Raw genomic sequence first — 17,520 nt, forward strand, 5'->3', positions numbered from 1 at the left:
TGCTCCATCATTCAATCATGGCTGATATTTTTCATCCCCATTCTCCCCATAGCCCCTGATCCCCTTATTAATCAAGAACCTTTCTATCTCTATCTTAAAGACACTCAGTGATTTGGTCTCCACAGCCTTCTGCGGCAAAGAGTTCCACAGATTTACCACCCTCTGGCTGAAGAAATTCCTCATCTCCTCATTAAAGGACTGTCCCTCCAGTCACAGACTGTGCCTTCGGGTTCTAGTTTTTCCTTCCAGTGGAAACATCCTATCCATGTCCACTCTATTCAGACCTCACAGTATCCTGAAGTTTCAATAAGATCACCCCTCACCCTTCTAGACCCAGAGTCATTATACATGTTCGAAAAAATATTGCAAAAATTAAAAAATTTAAAAATGATGGGAATAACATTCGACGATTTATTCATTGAATTATCTTTTGTGTCTTTCAACACCTTCCTTAAAGCTCTTTATTACTTGAAGGCCTCTGTTGCTCCCAAAAACAAGTCTAATAAATTATATCTTTGCCATGAGATATGGTTGCATGAGCTGCCTCCAAAACTTGCTAGATTTCCATGATGCATCAGTAGCATTCAATACGTTGCACTGGTAAAAAAAAAATCATTTTATCGGCAAATGCTTTCTTCCCAGCAGCTTTCCTACAAAAATTATTTGACTGTTTTTAAAAACAAAAACAGAGAGAAAAAGGTCAGGCTGAAAGAGTTCACTTGCTTCATTTACCGTTACTTTCATTAAATAAAATATGTCTGTTGAATATTGAAGCAGGTTAATTATCTCCACCTGACAGTTGTGAGGCTGGTTTAATTCTAGGCAGAAAATGACTAAAGTGTGGCCTCGTCGGGGCGATCCTGTCCGAAGCCAAAGAAAATGACAAAGTGTCGTTTGTGGTGTTCTTTGTGTTGCTAATTTTAGGATGGCTGGCGTAGTATTCACAAAAGACCACAAATACCTTTAAATTGAACAAAGCTATACATTTATTAACACGATTAATTTGGATTCAACACTTACTCCTAAGTAGTACACAGTTGATAACAAACATATAATCTACACTCATCTACTACTAATCTCTACACTATTACATTAACTATGATCTGCTCTCACTCACACTATCTTTCCTTCAGTCTGTTCTCTAGTTTTCTTCTCAACCTCTCACCCATTGAGCTTATATACTTGTACATCTAGCTTTCTCTAGTGGTTGATTTAGATATTTCATTAATCCTTGTAGTTCTTGCATTTATGATAATGTTGCACCGTTTAATAGCGGGGTTTCTTGGCGCCAAACTGGGCAATGTAACTTTTGTTGTTGAATCGGACCCATGATCTGTATTCATGTTTAAGGCTGAGATACATTAAAATAGTTCCAATTTTGTATCAAAGTAAATGAGACTTGGTAAGTTTACGTTAGATTGGTGCTTCGGGCTTACCTTTTACTGTGTGGTCTTCTGACTCAATGAAGTTTCACTTTATGAGTGATTTGGAAATTAGTTTTTCTCAGGACTATTTATTTCGAACTCATGGCAAGTACATTATTTTCTGGACACTCATTGCTCTGTGACTTGCTCCCCTGGAGTCTCTTGGTCATCTCACCCCGATGCCATGCTTACATCATTGTCTAATTAACATAACCACGACTTTTTACTCCACAGTTGGGTAGATTGATTGACGGCAGGAAAAAAAAAAGAGTTGGCTTTATTCAAGCATAACCATGCAATGAAGCTCTGTTTCATAACCAAATGCAAAGGAATTTTATTTTGACCAGGAGCACCGATGGTGCAAGACGGTTTTACTGCATTCTGCATACACCTGCATCCCGCATACATCGGCAAAGTTTACGGGATGTGAACCTATTCATGAAAGGCTACCGCAATTCCTTCAAAGAAACAAACGCCTGTAACTATTTATACCACAGTGAGAAAGAAATGCTGTTACATTCAAGCACAACAGCATACGCATTACAAGAATATTAATCAATATGCATTTACCTGCTGTGACAATACATGTATGATCATTTCTGTAGGTTTTGTGAAATGTTACTATTCTACAAAGATTGATACAGGTTTTTACCCCCTTTACCATGATTATATTTATTTCAACATTCAACATATTATCTGTTGTGACTCTCGTGTCAACGTTGTGGTTCAATTGAAAAATATGAACCATTTACTCTTGTGTGCCAACTTTAATAAGATATGAATAAACATGTAATCGTGAGTAGGCCAATCAGTGCCTCAAACCTGTCCCATCATTCAATCAAATCATGTCTACATTGTAGGTCAATTCCATTTACCTGTCTCTGATCAATGTTCCTTCACTTAAACTTCACCTAACAAAACGAGGAGTAACCTTTGTTATGCTGAAAGGTCATCAACCTGAAACACTGCCCTAAATTTTCCGGCCCCGCCCGCCATCAGAATCGTAGCGGGTGGGGCCAGCAAACGGACCAGCAAAAGGTCCGGTGAGTTTGGGTTGAAATTTGGACCGGAATATTCTGCCTATTAACTCTGTTTCTCTCTACAAGGGCTGCCTGACTTGCTGAGTATTTGCAGCACTTTTTTTTATTTCAGATTTGTAGCATCTGCAGTATTCTACTTTTATAAAAATTTATCAATCTCAGTCTTGAAAATTTCAATTGACCCAGCATCCACGGCCTTTAAAGAGAGAAAAATTATAGGGGCAGGAAGTGGGGTGAGGATCCAAATATCAAGGTCAAATGGGGATCGCAGGCTCACACTGTAAGGAAATAGAGATAGTTTTCAGTAATCTATGTTGGGAATAAGCTCGAGCTATAAGTTTAAGTTGTATCTTTAAGTTTAAGTTTAATTTACCCGTAACTTCCTTGGAGTGACAATCAGTGGCGGATTGCCACTTTGCACAGACTGGCCCACGCTTAAATTCTAAAGCGCCTGTCTCACCAGACCTTCCCGGCTCAGGACATCGTGGGGAGGGGGGGGGGGGGGGAATCCTGACATGGGGATTTTGGGGCTGGGGAAATAGAGACATTGAGGAATTCGAACTCGGGGGGGAATCCAGATGGGGAGGGAAGGGAGAAATTCAGACATGGGGAGTTTGGGGTTTGGACATCAGGAAGTTGTTGGACACAGGGTGGTGGTTGGGGGGGGGGGGGGGTGGGAGGAATACCCCTGAGTGGTTCAGGCTGTGAGTGGGGGGTGTCCTGTGTGGGGCTCAGTCTGGGTATTTACAATAGTTACTCCAAAGTTAGAGTTGCTTTTTCCCTTCGAACTCTTTCAGAGTAACCATGAATGTAAAACTGGCAGACAGAACCATCCATCCGAAGTTAGTGATTTAAATGACTTTGTTGGATGGTTCCCAGTATAGTCCAATGGTCCAGGGGAAATTAAACCTTCTGGACAATTGCTGGGTAATTCATTACCTGGGGACTTCCAAGTGGGATTCCCCAGCGCACTTTTGGGGTAACCCCCACCCAAATCCGATCCTGGGGAGCCACAAAGTCATAGCCTTTGCACGGGATTCTCTGTTTCAGAAACTAAGTGTTGATTATGGAACTGAATAGGTGAACTTCCACAACAACTAAATTGGCGCCCGTGTCAAAGCAATTCATGATCCGTTAAGGCTAGCACTGGCACCACGTAGAACCTGAGCTGTTCCAATGAAAATGTTCAACTTGCCGGGGTCAGGATTGCCACTCAAGAGGCTGACAAGCTGCAGCCACATATTAGCACTCCACTCCCACACACACTCCCCACATCAGCCAAAAGATAGCAGCACAGAGAGCTCCACTCCGCTTTATGGATGCAGAGCCTGGCGTTCATCCCCCTCCTCCAGCATGTCGTCCTTCTGCTGCGTGATGTAGTGGAGGACGCAGCAGGTCACCACGATATGGGAGACTCTCCTAGTGCTATACTGGAGGAGCCCTCCAGAGCAGACCAAGCACCTGAAACGCATCTTCAGGATGCCGATGCACCGCTTGACCACGCCCCTGGTCGCTGCATGGGCATCATTGTAGTGGGTCTCCCATTTCCCCCACCAAATCTAAGGTGCCTGGCCCTTCCTTCTTCCACTCCTCCATGCTCTCGACCCCACTCCACAACCCCTCTTCACCACTGACTTCCGTTTCCCGGTCGCAATCGGGCTTGTTTCTCTCCTGTTTCTCTCCCTTGTGCTGTAGAGTTAAACAAGGAAACCGCTTACCTTAGTCACCACTACGCAAAATCAATTGGTGCACAACATCTTTAAGCGACTGTGAACCGAGTGACATGAAATTCCTCTATGCCACTGACTTCATCCCGAGGGTACGACTTTATTAGAAATGGTTTTACACTAATAAGCATTTGTGGCATGCAAATGGATCACAAATGGGAACCCACCACTGGCCACTGTAATGCTTGACAAGCTGCAAACACACCACTGACTTGATCTCTGCTTCTTAATCTACTGTCAAGATATCAGAATTTCTCAACCTGACTAATTAAATCACCCCACAGTGCCACATTTTCCACCCTTGTGGGCTCCATGAAACCGCCCCCCCCCCCCTCCCCGTCCATCAGCCTCCTTCTGGAGGGTGGGGTTAAAATTAGCTCCCAAAGCAACTTCAATATAACTGATTAATAGTGGGATTTTCAACCCTACAGTATTGCTATTCCGGATTGCCACAGTGTGTCCAGGCTGTGGGAGGACACGGGTTTCATAGAACCTACAGTGCAGAAGGAGGCCATTTGGCCCACATCGAGTCTGCATCGGCCTTGGAAAGAGCACCCAACTTCAGCCCAGGCCGCCACCCTATTCCCATAACTCAGTAACCCCACCTCACCTTTTTGGACACTAAGGGCAATTTATCATGGCCAATCCACCTAACCTGCACATCTTTGGACTGTGGGAGGAAACCGGAGCACCCAGAGGAAACCCACGCAGACACGGAGAGAACGTGCAGACTCCGCACAGACAGTGATCCAAGCCGGAAACAAATCTGGGATCCTGGAGTTGTGAAGCAACTGTGCTAACCACTGTGCTACCATGCTGCCCCCACTGTGCTACCGTGCTGGGTTTAGGAGGAAAGCAGCTGTGTGACAAACAAAGTTCATTACAGTTGAGTGTGAAGCATCGCGTCTTGGGGGCAAAGAACAAATAATGGATGGAAGCTCTAAATGACGTAACACTCAGGACAGAGAAATGTACAAGTGCATATACACCGATTATAAAAGCAGGGGTGAGTTAAAATGGCAAGCAGAATCTTGGGTTTACTACAATATAAACGTACACTATAACCGGAAACATATGTATGACCTTCTGAAGAAAGGTCATCAACTTGAAACAGAACCACAAGGTAGAGGTTGGTTTTACAGGTAACAGCATAATCCTTGTCAGTAAGTTTGATGACAAACGACCTAATTACATTTCTAACTTTTCCTACTTTTGATGCCAAGATATTGTGCGTAATTTTCCGAAAAAATGCTCAGTCTCATTTTTGGCGGTGCAAGGGTCCTGCCTGATGATTCCCTTATTTCACTTTCTTTATTTTTGCCATTATCTTTTTGATCCATAGATGTTTAATGGGCGTATATCTTTAAGTCAAGCAGCAGAGAGAAGGAGGAACAGCTGTTCCATACCCCCATGCCACAATCAGCTGACTAACACGGGCCTCTCCGAACTTTTAAACAATACAGGCAGCAAACCGCAGGACCACCCATACTAGCCGTGGCTCCCATCTCGGTAACTACCTACAACCCCCCAAGCCGACCGATCACCGTGCCCCCCTCCCCTACAGAGCTGGTTAGCGGTCTCATAAATGAATTTTTAAAATCTTTAAAATGGAAATTGGAGCTCAAATTGCCTGCAAAATGCAGGCGGGATCTTTGATTTGCAGTGTTAACTAGGATAGAGAAACAATGGACTAAGTGGTAATAAAATTTTATTATGGTCAAAATATGAAAATGAAATGAATGAAAATGAAAATGAAAATCGCTTATTGTCACACGTAGGCTTCAAATGAAGTTACTGTGAAACGCCCCTAGTCGCCACATTCCGGCGCCTGTTCGGGGAGGCTGTTACGGGAATTGAACCGTGTTGCTGGCCTGCCTTGGTCTGCTTTCAAAGCCAGGGATTTAGCCCAGTGTGCTAAACAGCCCCTGTTAGTGGATATGCAAGGCATGGCTTTATGTGCATTCATTAGGAGATTCTTTGCATTAAATATAAGATTCTGTTTAGTCTTGGGTGACTGTGTAGAGTTTGCACGTTCTTCCCGTGGCTACGTGGGTTTCCTCTGGGTGCTCCGGTTTCCTCCCACAATCCAAAGATGTACAGATTAGGTGGATTGGCCATGCTAAATTGTCCCTTAGTGTCCAAAAGGTTAGGTGGAGTTACTGGGTTTGGTGGTGAATAGGGTGGGGTTGTGTGCCGAGATTAGGCGCTCTTTCAGAGGATCGGTGATACCTGATGGACCGAATGGCCTCCTTCTGCACTGTACGGATTCTATGATTCTATGATTATGTCTTCAAAGCTGAATCTTTATTGAGAAGGTTTTTGGACTGGAATATAAGAAAATTTTACTTTGGTGGGGCATAAAGTCGGTGGTAGTTTATTGGTTCCCCATTGTATGCCCATCCAAATTTCATTTCCATTTATTTTCGGTTTAGTTTCTGGAACTGGTACCTGAGCTCTCTAAATCATTTAGGATTGGCCTTGGCCTATGATCAGGCTTTGCACTGGCATGTTTATGAAACACCATTTCCTCTAAACGCCTTCCAAATCACTGGACTACGTGAAGAATATCCAGAAGTAAATGTTTCAATTCTTTACAAACTTCTTATTATCTGTACCGCCAGTAACTCATTGAGTCTTTCTGCTATTACAACATATTTTTCACTTCTCTTTTTCTGTATCTACAGATGCAATTTCTTCCAAGTTTAATTTACTGTACATTTCTGCATTCATCCTGCCTGGAAATATACAAGTCTCGTGGATGTGGTTGAGAAATGCCTACCTCCTCATACAGTCCAGCGCTCTGACAAAATAGTCTGGGTGTAGACTATGTTCTTCTTGAAGAATCACACATTGCTCCAGCGTCACTGACATTGATGTCCTGTCTTTGGCACTTTTACAACTTGTGAAGCGGATTCCATTGAGCCTTCGACAAATCTAAACAGGATTCAAAGTGACTTGAATTACTGAAATAGTTCCTTGAAAACCTTCATGGCCTTTGTGATATGGCAAATTAGTTATTTAATTAAGATGTTTCCACTTGAGGGTAAGTGGCTGGTCAGGAGTCCAAAACTAGGAGCCATCAAAATAAGATAGCAATTAATCCAATACAGCATTCAGGAGAAACTTCTTTGCTTGGTGTTAACATCCGGAGCTCGCTTACATATGGAGTAGCAAACAGCTACAGGTGCATTTAAGTGAAGCTGGACAAACGCATTAGGGCGAGAGGAATCAATAAAGGGATATGCGGAAAGTGTAGGACGAGGTGGGATTGGAAGAGGCTCATGTGAAACAGACACACTGACACATACTAGTAGGGACAATTCTGTGCTCTATGTTCCATATAATCCTATGAAGAGCTGTAATTTAAGTTCTAAATCTCTAAAAGCGGTGAAATAATGCTTCGGTATACCACGGTACAATGTTCAATATGCTTGTCTGAAATTCCTCTCTGTTAGCGGAGTAGAAACAATAGTCATTTTAATTTTAAATGAGTTATTAGGAGAGAGGGTTTTCTCACAAAGGTGTCGGGCATTTGTAGAATGCGTATCCACTAGCATTGTTTCACAGCTGGGATCTTTTGTTCCCTTCTCTGGGACTGTTCTCAATATTATGTGCCGGTGCTAAATCTATGAAAATATGCGACGTGCTCTTTATAATTAAACAACAATCACCAGCAAAGGGAACTCATTTTAGGCATGAGACACGGTCTTGCAGCTGCAAATATTTAAAAGTATGTCATCAACAAAATGATTTCAATTTAAAGACATGCGGCGTCGCATACATTGTTATTACAGCTATTGTGTAGCTGATTGCATTTGAGGTCAAATCTCTACATAGAATCACTGAATCTAGTTTATAGAGGAAATGTGAAATACTTAACTAGAGGTTATTCTGCTTGATATATCTTGCTGATAGCAACAGTTCAGATTGGAAGACTGCAGGTAAACTACTGAAAAGAAAACTGCAGCTGCTGGAAGCACCTCAGAGAAGTAGCCAACTTTACAAACCTTTTAAGAAAAGCACTGTGGGTTGACATTAAGCGTGATGAATGAATTCAAGATAATTACTGTATTTGGCATTAAATCGGTCACCTTTATCACATTTCACACTTTGTTCTGCTGTGCCCTTTGTTCAGTCGTGTCTGGCTCCACGTTATCAGTTTATCAATCACAAGAAACTTGGATGAATGCTTTCAATGTTCTTTAGCGCACAATTAGGAGAGTGTTGAGAGATGTAAAAAGGACTATGAATAAGGAGGGGCTTTATGTAGCTTTCTAGGGGAGGGGAATGAACAAGCCATTGGAAGCAGTGTTGCCAATGCTGCTGGCTGGTCCCTGGCATCTCTAGCTGCAGGGCATCTTGCCAACCCTCCTTTTTCTACGTCTTTCATCAGATCCCTGCTGAGAAGTCACTGACCTGAAATGTGAACTCTCTCTCTCCCCACAGACACTGCTGAGTATTTCCAGCATTTTCTGTTTCTACTTCAGATTTCACAGCATCGGCAGTATTTTGCTTTTGCGCTCTGCTTCTTCCTCACCAAACTTTCCTGGACAGATGATTCTGCTCTTGCTGTTGCTCTGCATTCTTCAAATGCGGACCTTGCTGGATTGCTGTACATGTTGCAGTGATGCAGAAGGCCTTCCTGTGGCACACATGTAGGGTGTCACAAATCTATCCAGGCACCCAAATGTTTGCTTCAAGAGACCTATTGTTGATGTACCATTTGTCAATGTACCCTGTCAATTATTCTTTTGTCAACAATGTACGTACTGTATACACTCCCTTGGCCGCAGAAAAATACTTTTCACTGTACTTCGGTACATGTGACAATAAATAATCAATCAATCAATTCATCTAGAGGATGGTCACTGATGTGATAAATATCAATCAATCAATTCATCTAGAGGATGGTCACTGATGTGCACCCCATGGTCTTGGTTGTGTCTTGGTTTTTCAGGAGAGCTGGGGTTGTAGACAGGTGTGTGGTGAGGTGGGGTGAATGGGTGACACTTGCCCCCAAGCAGCCATCCTAATGTCCTTGGAAGGGTGGAATAGTGGGGAGATGGTTGTTTGTTGCAAAATAAAAGCAATGTGATAGGAGCCTGCAAAATTCATGTAGGATAATTTGTGTAATTCCCTGCCTATATGGAGAGCCTTCCCTTCTTCAGAGTTATTGGAGAACTGAGTACTTTGCAAACAGAGTGCTAAAATGGGGAAATTGGTGCAGAGGTGGAAGAAGGTACTGCTCTTTATTTATTTTTTACCCCGAATGGGGGTTCTTCTTTTGTAAGCTAGAAAACTGTAACTTCCTATTGCTTTACTAAATTGATAACTAACTATTCAAATAAATAAACAAATAATATTCCACAGGCATAGCGAGACATAACTGCAAAGCGTAGGAGTTTGTGAGAGCATTGTGATCCCAGCCAACCAGACCTGACTTAAGTTCCTGCAGCTCAAGGAACCTCAGTGTAGAGTTGCTGAGCTGGAGTCTGAGCTGAAGACATTGTCGGGGTATCAGGAAGGGGCAGAGGTACCTGGATAACTTGATCCAGTAGGCAGTCACACCCCTTAGATTAAGTAAAATTTTAGAATAGGTCAATGGTCAGGGATAGGAGGTGTGGCTAGGGGCGAGATCTTTCGGCTTGTTCACGCCGGCGAGATCCATGCGCCAACAGCCCAGCCCCGCCGAGGATTTCCCTGCAGCATGGGGCAGATTCAAAGGGAAATCCTATTGATAGCGTCAGGACCAGAAGATCCCACCATCGGCCAACAGTGAGCTGTTTCCTTTGGCTGAGAAACATGCCGTGGGGAGGTCAGAGAGTCTCGCTCAATGAGTCAGGCAGTTATAGAGATCCAGGATGTCATGATGGGGAGCCTCAGTCTTGAATTTCACCAAGAGGTGTGATACACTTGCTACCTGTGCGGCTACCTGTGCGGAAGAGACTGCAGGATGATTGGGCAAATGAACCATTAATATCATGGCACAGGAAGCCATTCAAGTCGGGGAGTGATACAGATGTGACAGTATTGTCAGGAGAACAGATAATGCTCTCTGAAGACGTGAACAGGAGCTCTGGGGGTTGTCTTGCCTGGCTGTATCAGGTAAAGGAGATCTCCTCACAGCTGGAGTCAGACTTGCAATGAGAACAGGCGTCTCCTGTTATCATGGTCCACATAGGACATCAAAGACTGAGGTAAAATTACGAATGATGTTCTGCTGTGAGGAAGTTTGAAGAATTTGAGTCCAAATTCAAATGCGAAGCTTCTAAGGTAACAATAGATTGCTACCTGAATCATGCCCTATCGGCATAAGGCCAAGCAACTTAGCAAAATAAGCATTTGATTCAAACAGTGGTGTGGGAAGAAGGGGTTTAGATTAATAAGGCACTGGCATCAGTACAGGGAGCTGTTCATTGGGATGGGGTTCACTGAAACTGGCCTGGGAGCAGTGGTTTTACCGAGGCCTGTGGACAGGGCTTTAAACTAAGAGAAGGGAAGGGTTAGGTGAAGTGATAAAAATCAAGGCAACAGAACCATGAAGTAATTTGGATAAAAATAAGCAAAAATGGGACAGGAAGGGACACAATGCATCAGCACATAAGAATAGTGGTAAAAGAAATAAAATTAAAAGCCCTTTATCTGAATATACAAATCATTCGTAACAGGATAGCTGAACTAGCAGCACACAGAGATAAACGGTCTCACCAATACAGAGACATGGTTAAAATGAGAAATAAAGGATCCAGAAGGTTAGAAAGTAGGCTGAGTATGAATGGAGATTAGAAATAAAAAGGGTCTGAAATTATTGTTGGAAGTAGTTGATAGGCCTCCTGATCATAGTTATACTGTCAGACAGAGCAGGAAGCAAGAAAATATTGAAGCGTATAACAAAGAAAGTGTAATAATCATTGAGGGGGGGGGGGGGGGGGGCGGGGTTGTGGACTGTACTCTGCATAGAGAATGGACAAATTAAATTGGAAAATTTAGTCTGGAAGAAGAGTTGATAGAAATGATTTCAGGACAGTTTCACAAAAAATGCATTATGAAACCAACTGTGGATAAAGCTATTTTAGGATGGGTTTTCTGCAATGAGGCAGGGGCAATTAGTCATCTCATAGTAAGAGAAAAAAGTGTTCAAGATCCAATTGATTTTCCTATGAAGTTTGACAGCAGCTTACTCCCTTCCAAAACAGGAGTCTCAAGACTTAAACAAAGTCAGTTACACAGATGTGAAGAATGGCTAACATTCATTGGGTAAATAAACTAAAAGGTATGATGGAAAATAAACAGTGATTAATATTTAAAGAAATTGAAAATTTTCAACAAAAATATGTTCGTTGAAAGAACAAAAACTCAGTTGGAAAGGTCTGTCCTTGGATTACTTGGGAAATTAAGGATAGTATTAGATTAAACAAAATGGCTTGTAATGTTGCAAAGATTAATAATGAGCCTGAGGGTTGGGAAAGTTTCGAAACCAGAGCAACCAAAATATTGATAAAAAGGGGAGAAAGTAAACATGACAGTAAACAAGCCATGAATATAAAAAACGTTATAAGAATTGTTACAAGAACAGATAAAGGAGGAGAGTAGCTAAAGTAAAAAGTGGCCTCTTAGATGCAAATACAGGGGAAATTATCATGGGGAATGAGCAAATAAAACATTGAGTTAGATCTCACTATCAAATTGGCAAAGGAAGGATTATACATGCCTTGGAGGTGTTAGAGTGAAGGCTAAGTAGGTTTGAAGAGGTGGAGAGAATCAGAAATGTTCCGAGTGTGGGGTGATGATGGCTGTCAGTAGTTGACACAAGGAAAATTTATGCACAAGAGACAATTGTTTAGCACTTTGGTGAGACGATACCTGGAGTACTGTGCAGATTTTGTCTCCATAATCAAAGGGAAAATATAATTGTTTTGGAGGCAATTCGGTGAAGCTTCACTAAATCAGTCCCTGGAATGACAGGATTGTATGATGATGAGAGGTTGAATAAATTGAGTCCATACTCTCTGGAGTTTAGAAGAATGAGTTCAGAAGAATGAGAGGCAATCTCATTTAAACATGCAAGATTCTGAAAGGACTTAAGAGGGTAGGCACTGAGAAGATCCTCACCCTGATTGGAGAATCTAGAACACAGGAGCACAGTCTCAGTATAAAGAGTTGTTCACTTAGAAATTAGATGAGGAGAAACTCCTTTACTCTCAGTATTGTGGATATTTTAAATTATTTCCCACTGAGGGTTGCAGGTGCGCCATTGTATATTCAGGGCTGGGATAGATAGATTTTTGATCTTTCGGAGAATCAAGGATCTTTCAGAGAATGGGAAAGTAGTCTTGAGGCAGTAGATCAGCTTTGATCATATTGAATGGCAGAACAGGCTCCCCCTACTCTTATTTCTTATGTCCCTATCATAAATGTACTGTTCTATCACTTTGATTTATTCATGTCATATTAATGAGCAGTTGACTCGTACTGGACAAAGTAAAGGCTCTGGACCACCACAAGTAATGTCTAAGATGCAATGCTGAAGATCCATGCACCAGAGTTAACTGATCCCTTAGTCAAGCTGTTCCAGTATAGTTATTATACTGCCATCTAGTCAACAATGCAAAAAATTCCCCAGATACATTCAATCCATAAATCTAATAGTCAATTATCGTCTAATCATCAGCAAAGTGTCCTGCTGTCGTCTGATTGACTGGCAGCTCTCGGGGGTTCCAACCCGAGGCATTTAATCCCAGGGAATGTCCACCGCTAGCCATTTAAGTGCCTGACTGGTGCTTAATAAGGCAAACCTTCCCAAAGGGGGGGTGAGGCCATGGGGCTCTTGCCAGCAGGAAAGGCCCATGTCACCTGTATTAAATTCCACCCAAAAACACTAGGGACGAGAGTGAGCTGCACAAGTGTTACCATAGACTGTCTAAAACCTACATTGTCAGGAAGACTCAAGAGTAGAATGCTGCAATTCCTGGAGGCAGAAAAGTGCCACAACACACTGATAAAACCCATAGACATGTGGGTTGTACAGGTCCATATCTCTGCTGAATGTGGTCACCAAGATATTGGCAAAGGTGCTGGCATTGAAGTTGGAGGGGTGTCTTCCGAGGGTGATTGGGGAGGTTCCGCCGGAGAATCCTGCTCGGCTGGCGATCCGTAGCACCACCCAAAGCTGCAGACTGGCTGCCCGACCTAACGGAATTTTTCCAGATGGAGAAAATTAAATTCACCATCTGGGCGTCGGAAGAAGGCTTCCACAAAACGTTGCAGCCATTCACCCAGTTGTTCCAAGATCTATTTGCAGCCAACAACTAGTAAGCCAGAGGGAGTTGAAAGTCACGACACAACAACAAATGCAAACAAAAGGGGGGGGGGGGGGGGGAAACAAAAGAGCAAGGAGCCCAGCCATGCTCAGCAAATAATAAAATACCCAGCGTCACGCCAACCAAACAGGAACAAGATATCGGAGCAGAACAGGGAACAGGGCACAGCAGATGACGAGAGGGGGTGGGTGGTCAGGAAGAAAAGGGGGAAGAGGAAGGTTGGGGACCTGGCTGAAAGTAAGCACCTACTGGAGAACGCAAAACAAGAAGCTGCAACCATTGTAAATAACAAAAGACTACCGATGTGTATATATATATATATATATATATATCTGTATAATTTGTTTTTGTTTTTTTTGTTTTCGATATATGTTCACGATTACCTTTGCTTTGTATAACATAAAAATCCTTAATAAAAACATTTTTTTAAAAAGTGATTGGGAAGGATCAGACGGGGTTCGTTAAGGGCAGACAGTTGTCATTGAATGTGAGGCGGCTGCTGAATGTGGGGCTTTCTCTGGCAGAGAAAAAGGGGTTGGAGGTGGTGGTGGATTAGGTGTGGTGAATGCGTTTGGTTGGGTGGAGGGGAGTTATTTGATTGCGGTGTTGGAGAAATGTGGGATTGGGCTGAGGTTTGTGGCACGGGTGGAGTTGCTGTATAAGGAGCCGATGGCGAGCGTGTACACGAATAATATAAATTCAGGGTATTTTTCATTGCATCAGGGAACGTGGCATGGGTCCCCCTTCTGTTTGTGTCGGCGATAGTGCCCTTGGTCATTGTACTGAGGAGCTCAGAGTTGCGGAAGCGGATAGTGAGGGGAGGGGTGGTGGGTGGAGCATAGGGTGTCCTTGTCTGCAGATAAGTTGTTATATATTTCGGAGCCGGGCTCCTCAGTGGGGAATATAATGGGCTTGCTTCAAAGATTTGGGACGTTCTCTGGGTATAAGCTGAATTTGGGGAAAAGTGAGTTCTTTGTGACTTCCTCTCCAGGGGCGGGAACTGGGGTGGGGGGATGGGGAGCTGCTTCCATTCCATCTGGCAGCGTCTCATTTTAGGTATCTGGGGGTGCAGGTGGCCCGGGATTGGGCAGGTCTTTGGAAGTTCAATTTCACTAGCTTGGTGGGGAGGGTGAATGATGACCTATAGAGGTGGGATACCTCCCTCTGTCGTTGGCGGGCCAGGTACAGGCAGTAAAGATGAATATTTTGCCGCGATTCTTGTTTTTGTTTCGGTGCTTGCTGATCTTTTTGTCCAATGCTTTTTCAAGGGGGTGGATAAGCTGATCGCCTTGTTTTTCTGGCCGGGGGTGGGGGGTGGGGGGGGGTTGAGGCCAGGATAAGGAGGATGGTGCTGCAGAGGGGACGGTGTGGCGGGGGCGGGGGGGGGGGGGGGCTCCCGAATATGATGTATTATTACTGGGTGGCGAATGCAGAGAAGGTTCAGGGATGCAATAGGGAGGTACGGACTTTGTGGATAAGGGTGGAGGCAGGCTCATGTAGGGGGTCGGGGTTGCAGGCGCTGACAACAGCACCCCTCCCGATGGCCCAATGGAAGTATTTGGTGAGTCCAGTGGTGGTGGCCACGCTAAAGATCTGGAGACAGTTTCGGCAGCATTTAGGTTGGGAGTGGGGTCGGGGGTTTGCGATCGCGATAAATCACAGGTTTCACCCTTGGAGGATGGATGTGAGGTTCCGGAGATGGGAGGAGAAGGGGATTAGGATCTGTTTCTGGGAGGGCAGTTTGTGAGCTTGGAGGAGCTGAATGAGAAGTTTGGGTTGGCGTGGGGGGAGAATTTCCGGTATATAGAGGTCTGCGACTTTGCGAGGAAGGTCTTCCTGACCTTCCGAACAGCACCCATCTCCTGGCTGTTCGAGGAGGTGGTGGAGCGATGTGGGAGGGGCCCTGCATCTCCAATGAGGGAGGAGGGAGGCGGAGGTATGTCTGTGAGCGATGTGGGAGGGGCCTTGCGAACCATGTACACATGTTTTGGTCCTGCCTAAAGCTGGAAAGGTATTGGAGAGTGGTTTTCAACACCATCACGGGGGTTTTGACTGTGGATGTGGAGCCCAGTCCCCTGGAAGCCTCATTCAGAGTGTTGGATCAGCCGGAGTTGCAGACGGATGCGGGGGCAATGTCTTAGCCTTCGTCTCGCTGATTGCTTGCAGGCGGGTCTTGTTGGGTGGAGCTCAGCTTGGCAGTGGGACCTGTTGGAGTTTTTAGCCCTGGAGAAGGTGAAATTTGCTCTGAGGGGGCCGAGTGATGGGTTCTATAAAAGTTGTGGATTGTTCATTTTGCATTTTGGAGAGTTGGTCACTGTTGACTGCTGAGGGAAGGAGGGGGAGAGAGGGAGACGGAGGTATGGATGGGTGGGGGGTTTAGTGTGCTGGGTGAGTTTTGTTACAGTTGTAAATTATAAAAATGTTGAAAATTTGGAATAGAAATACTTTTAAAAAAAAACATGGACATATAGACCCTTACAGGCTGGTGAGGATGATCATGACAGAGGAACATTTGGACCCCCTTCCTATAACTATCTACACGTCTTGTGAACCATGTCATCTTGTTGGGTATGTTGATCATTTATTTGTTGACAATATTGGAATTATGTAACTACACATTGCGACAAACACAATCTAATGCATCATTTACTGTAAACAAAGTAGCTGTTACAACCCCAACGAGAACCACAGGGAAACCATTGTTGATCTCCCCTTGTGGAGTATGAGTTTCCCAGATCGAGGGCATTGACCACCCAGGAACTTACATAACAGCCGGCCCAAAGCAAGGACTGGGGTAGTTAGTTCTCCCAGCAAGGAGTGGGAGTGAATTACTACCATGGACAGAATATTGTACATAGTTAAATAAATCTCTGTTTTACTACTGCTGGCTTCTTCAAATTACTAAAATAGCTTATGGAGTTAATGGACAGGTTGGAAGCATGAGCTAACCACATTCCAGATGAAGGCAGCTTGTCGGGGTAGGGGTATTGTCTGAAGAAAGAAGAGATAAGAAGTTTTTGAAGAACTGTCTGGCCATGTGGATCTCACAAAGGACATTGAAATAGCACGCTTTGACAAGAGAGAACCGAGATAAGAAATGTTAACTGTATGTATTAATAGTCAATAGGTACCAATAAAAAGAAGGAAAATGGAACTCACTGTCTCTCTATCCATCTGCTTCAAAGTGCATTATTGTTAACCTCTCTACTTCTGCACCATCGACCAATGTTGATATTGTGCTTCCTCTGCCTCACTCCTATAAGATCACAACTACCATTCTCAAATACTATAGAGATTAAACAGCCATTCCTACAGACTGCTAAAATCTGGAGAGATATAAAGAGAACCCAAGACCTATCAGCAAAACCTGTAGGAACAAAAACAGAGCAAATTGGCAAGAACTGCAAAGACTCAGAAGGACACCATATTGCAGCGAGGCAATATGGGTAGAGCTCAGGAATAGGAAGGGTGCAGTCACAAAGTTGGGGGGTTACAACAGGCCTCCCAACAGCCAGTGGGAAATGGAGGAGCAGATATGTAAGTCTCAGAAGGACACCTTAGAGGGCTCATGCAGCGAGGCAATATGGGTAGAGCTCAGGAATAGGAAGGGTGCAGTCACAAAGTTGGGGGGTTACAACAGGCCTCCCAACAGCCAGTGGGAAATGGAGGAGCAGATATGTAGGCAGATTTTGGAAAGGTGTAAAAGCAACAAGATTGTTGTGGTGGGTGATTTTAACTTCCCCTATATTGACTGGGATTCATTCAGTGCTAGGGGCTTGGATGGGGCAGACTTTGTAAGGAGCATCCAGGAGGTTTTGTTGAAACAATATGTAGATAGTCCAACTAGGGAAGGGGTGTTCTGGATCTGGTATTGGGGAATGAGCCCGGCCAGGTGGTCAAATTTTCAGTAGAGGAGCATTTCAGGAACAGTGGCCATAATTGAGTAAATTTTAAGGTTACGTTAAATAAAGATAAGAGCAGTCCTCGGGTGGGTGAAGGTGCTAAATTG

At 43.9% G+C, this 17,520-nt stretch overlaps 1 protein-coding gene across 8 annotated transcripts in view; it reads right to left on the reverse strand.

The window, feature by feature from the left end:
* The window catches only part of inpp4b (inositol polyphosphate-4-phosphatase type II B), a 1,315,761-nt gene that overhangs the window by 15,577 nt on the left and 1,282,664 nt on the right, over positions 1-17,520 (reverse strand). For all 8 annotated transcript variants that reach the window (XM_072495637.1, XM_072495635.1, XM_072495634.1 and 5 more), the window contains one exon: positions 6,971-7,125. In XM_072495637.1, the coding sequence (XP_072351738.1) occupies positions 6,971-7,125 (155 nt within the window). The remainder of the gene's footprint in view (positions 1-6,970; positions 7,126-17,520) is intronic.

The sequence above is a fragment of the Scyliorhinus torazame genome, chromosome 3 (genome assembly GCF_047496885.1).
Source record: "Scyliorhinus torazame isolate Kashiwa2021f chromosome 3, sScyTor2.1, whole genome shotgun sequence".
In the NCBI taxonomy this organism is placed as follows: Eukaryota; Metazoa; Chordata; class Chondrichthyes; order Carcharhiniformes; family Scyliorhinidae; genus Scyliorhinus; species Scyliorhinus torazame.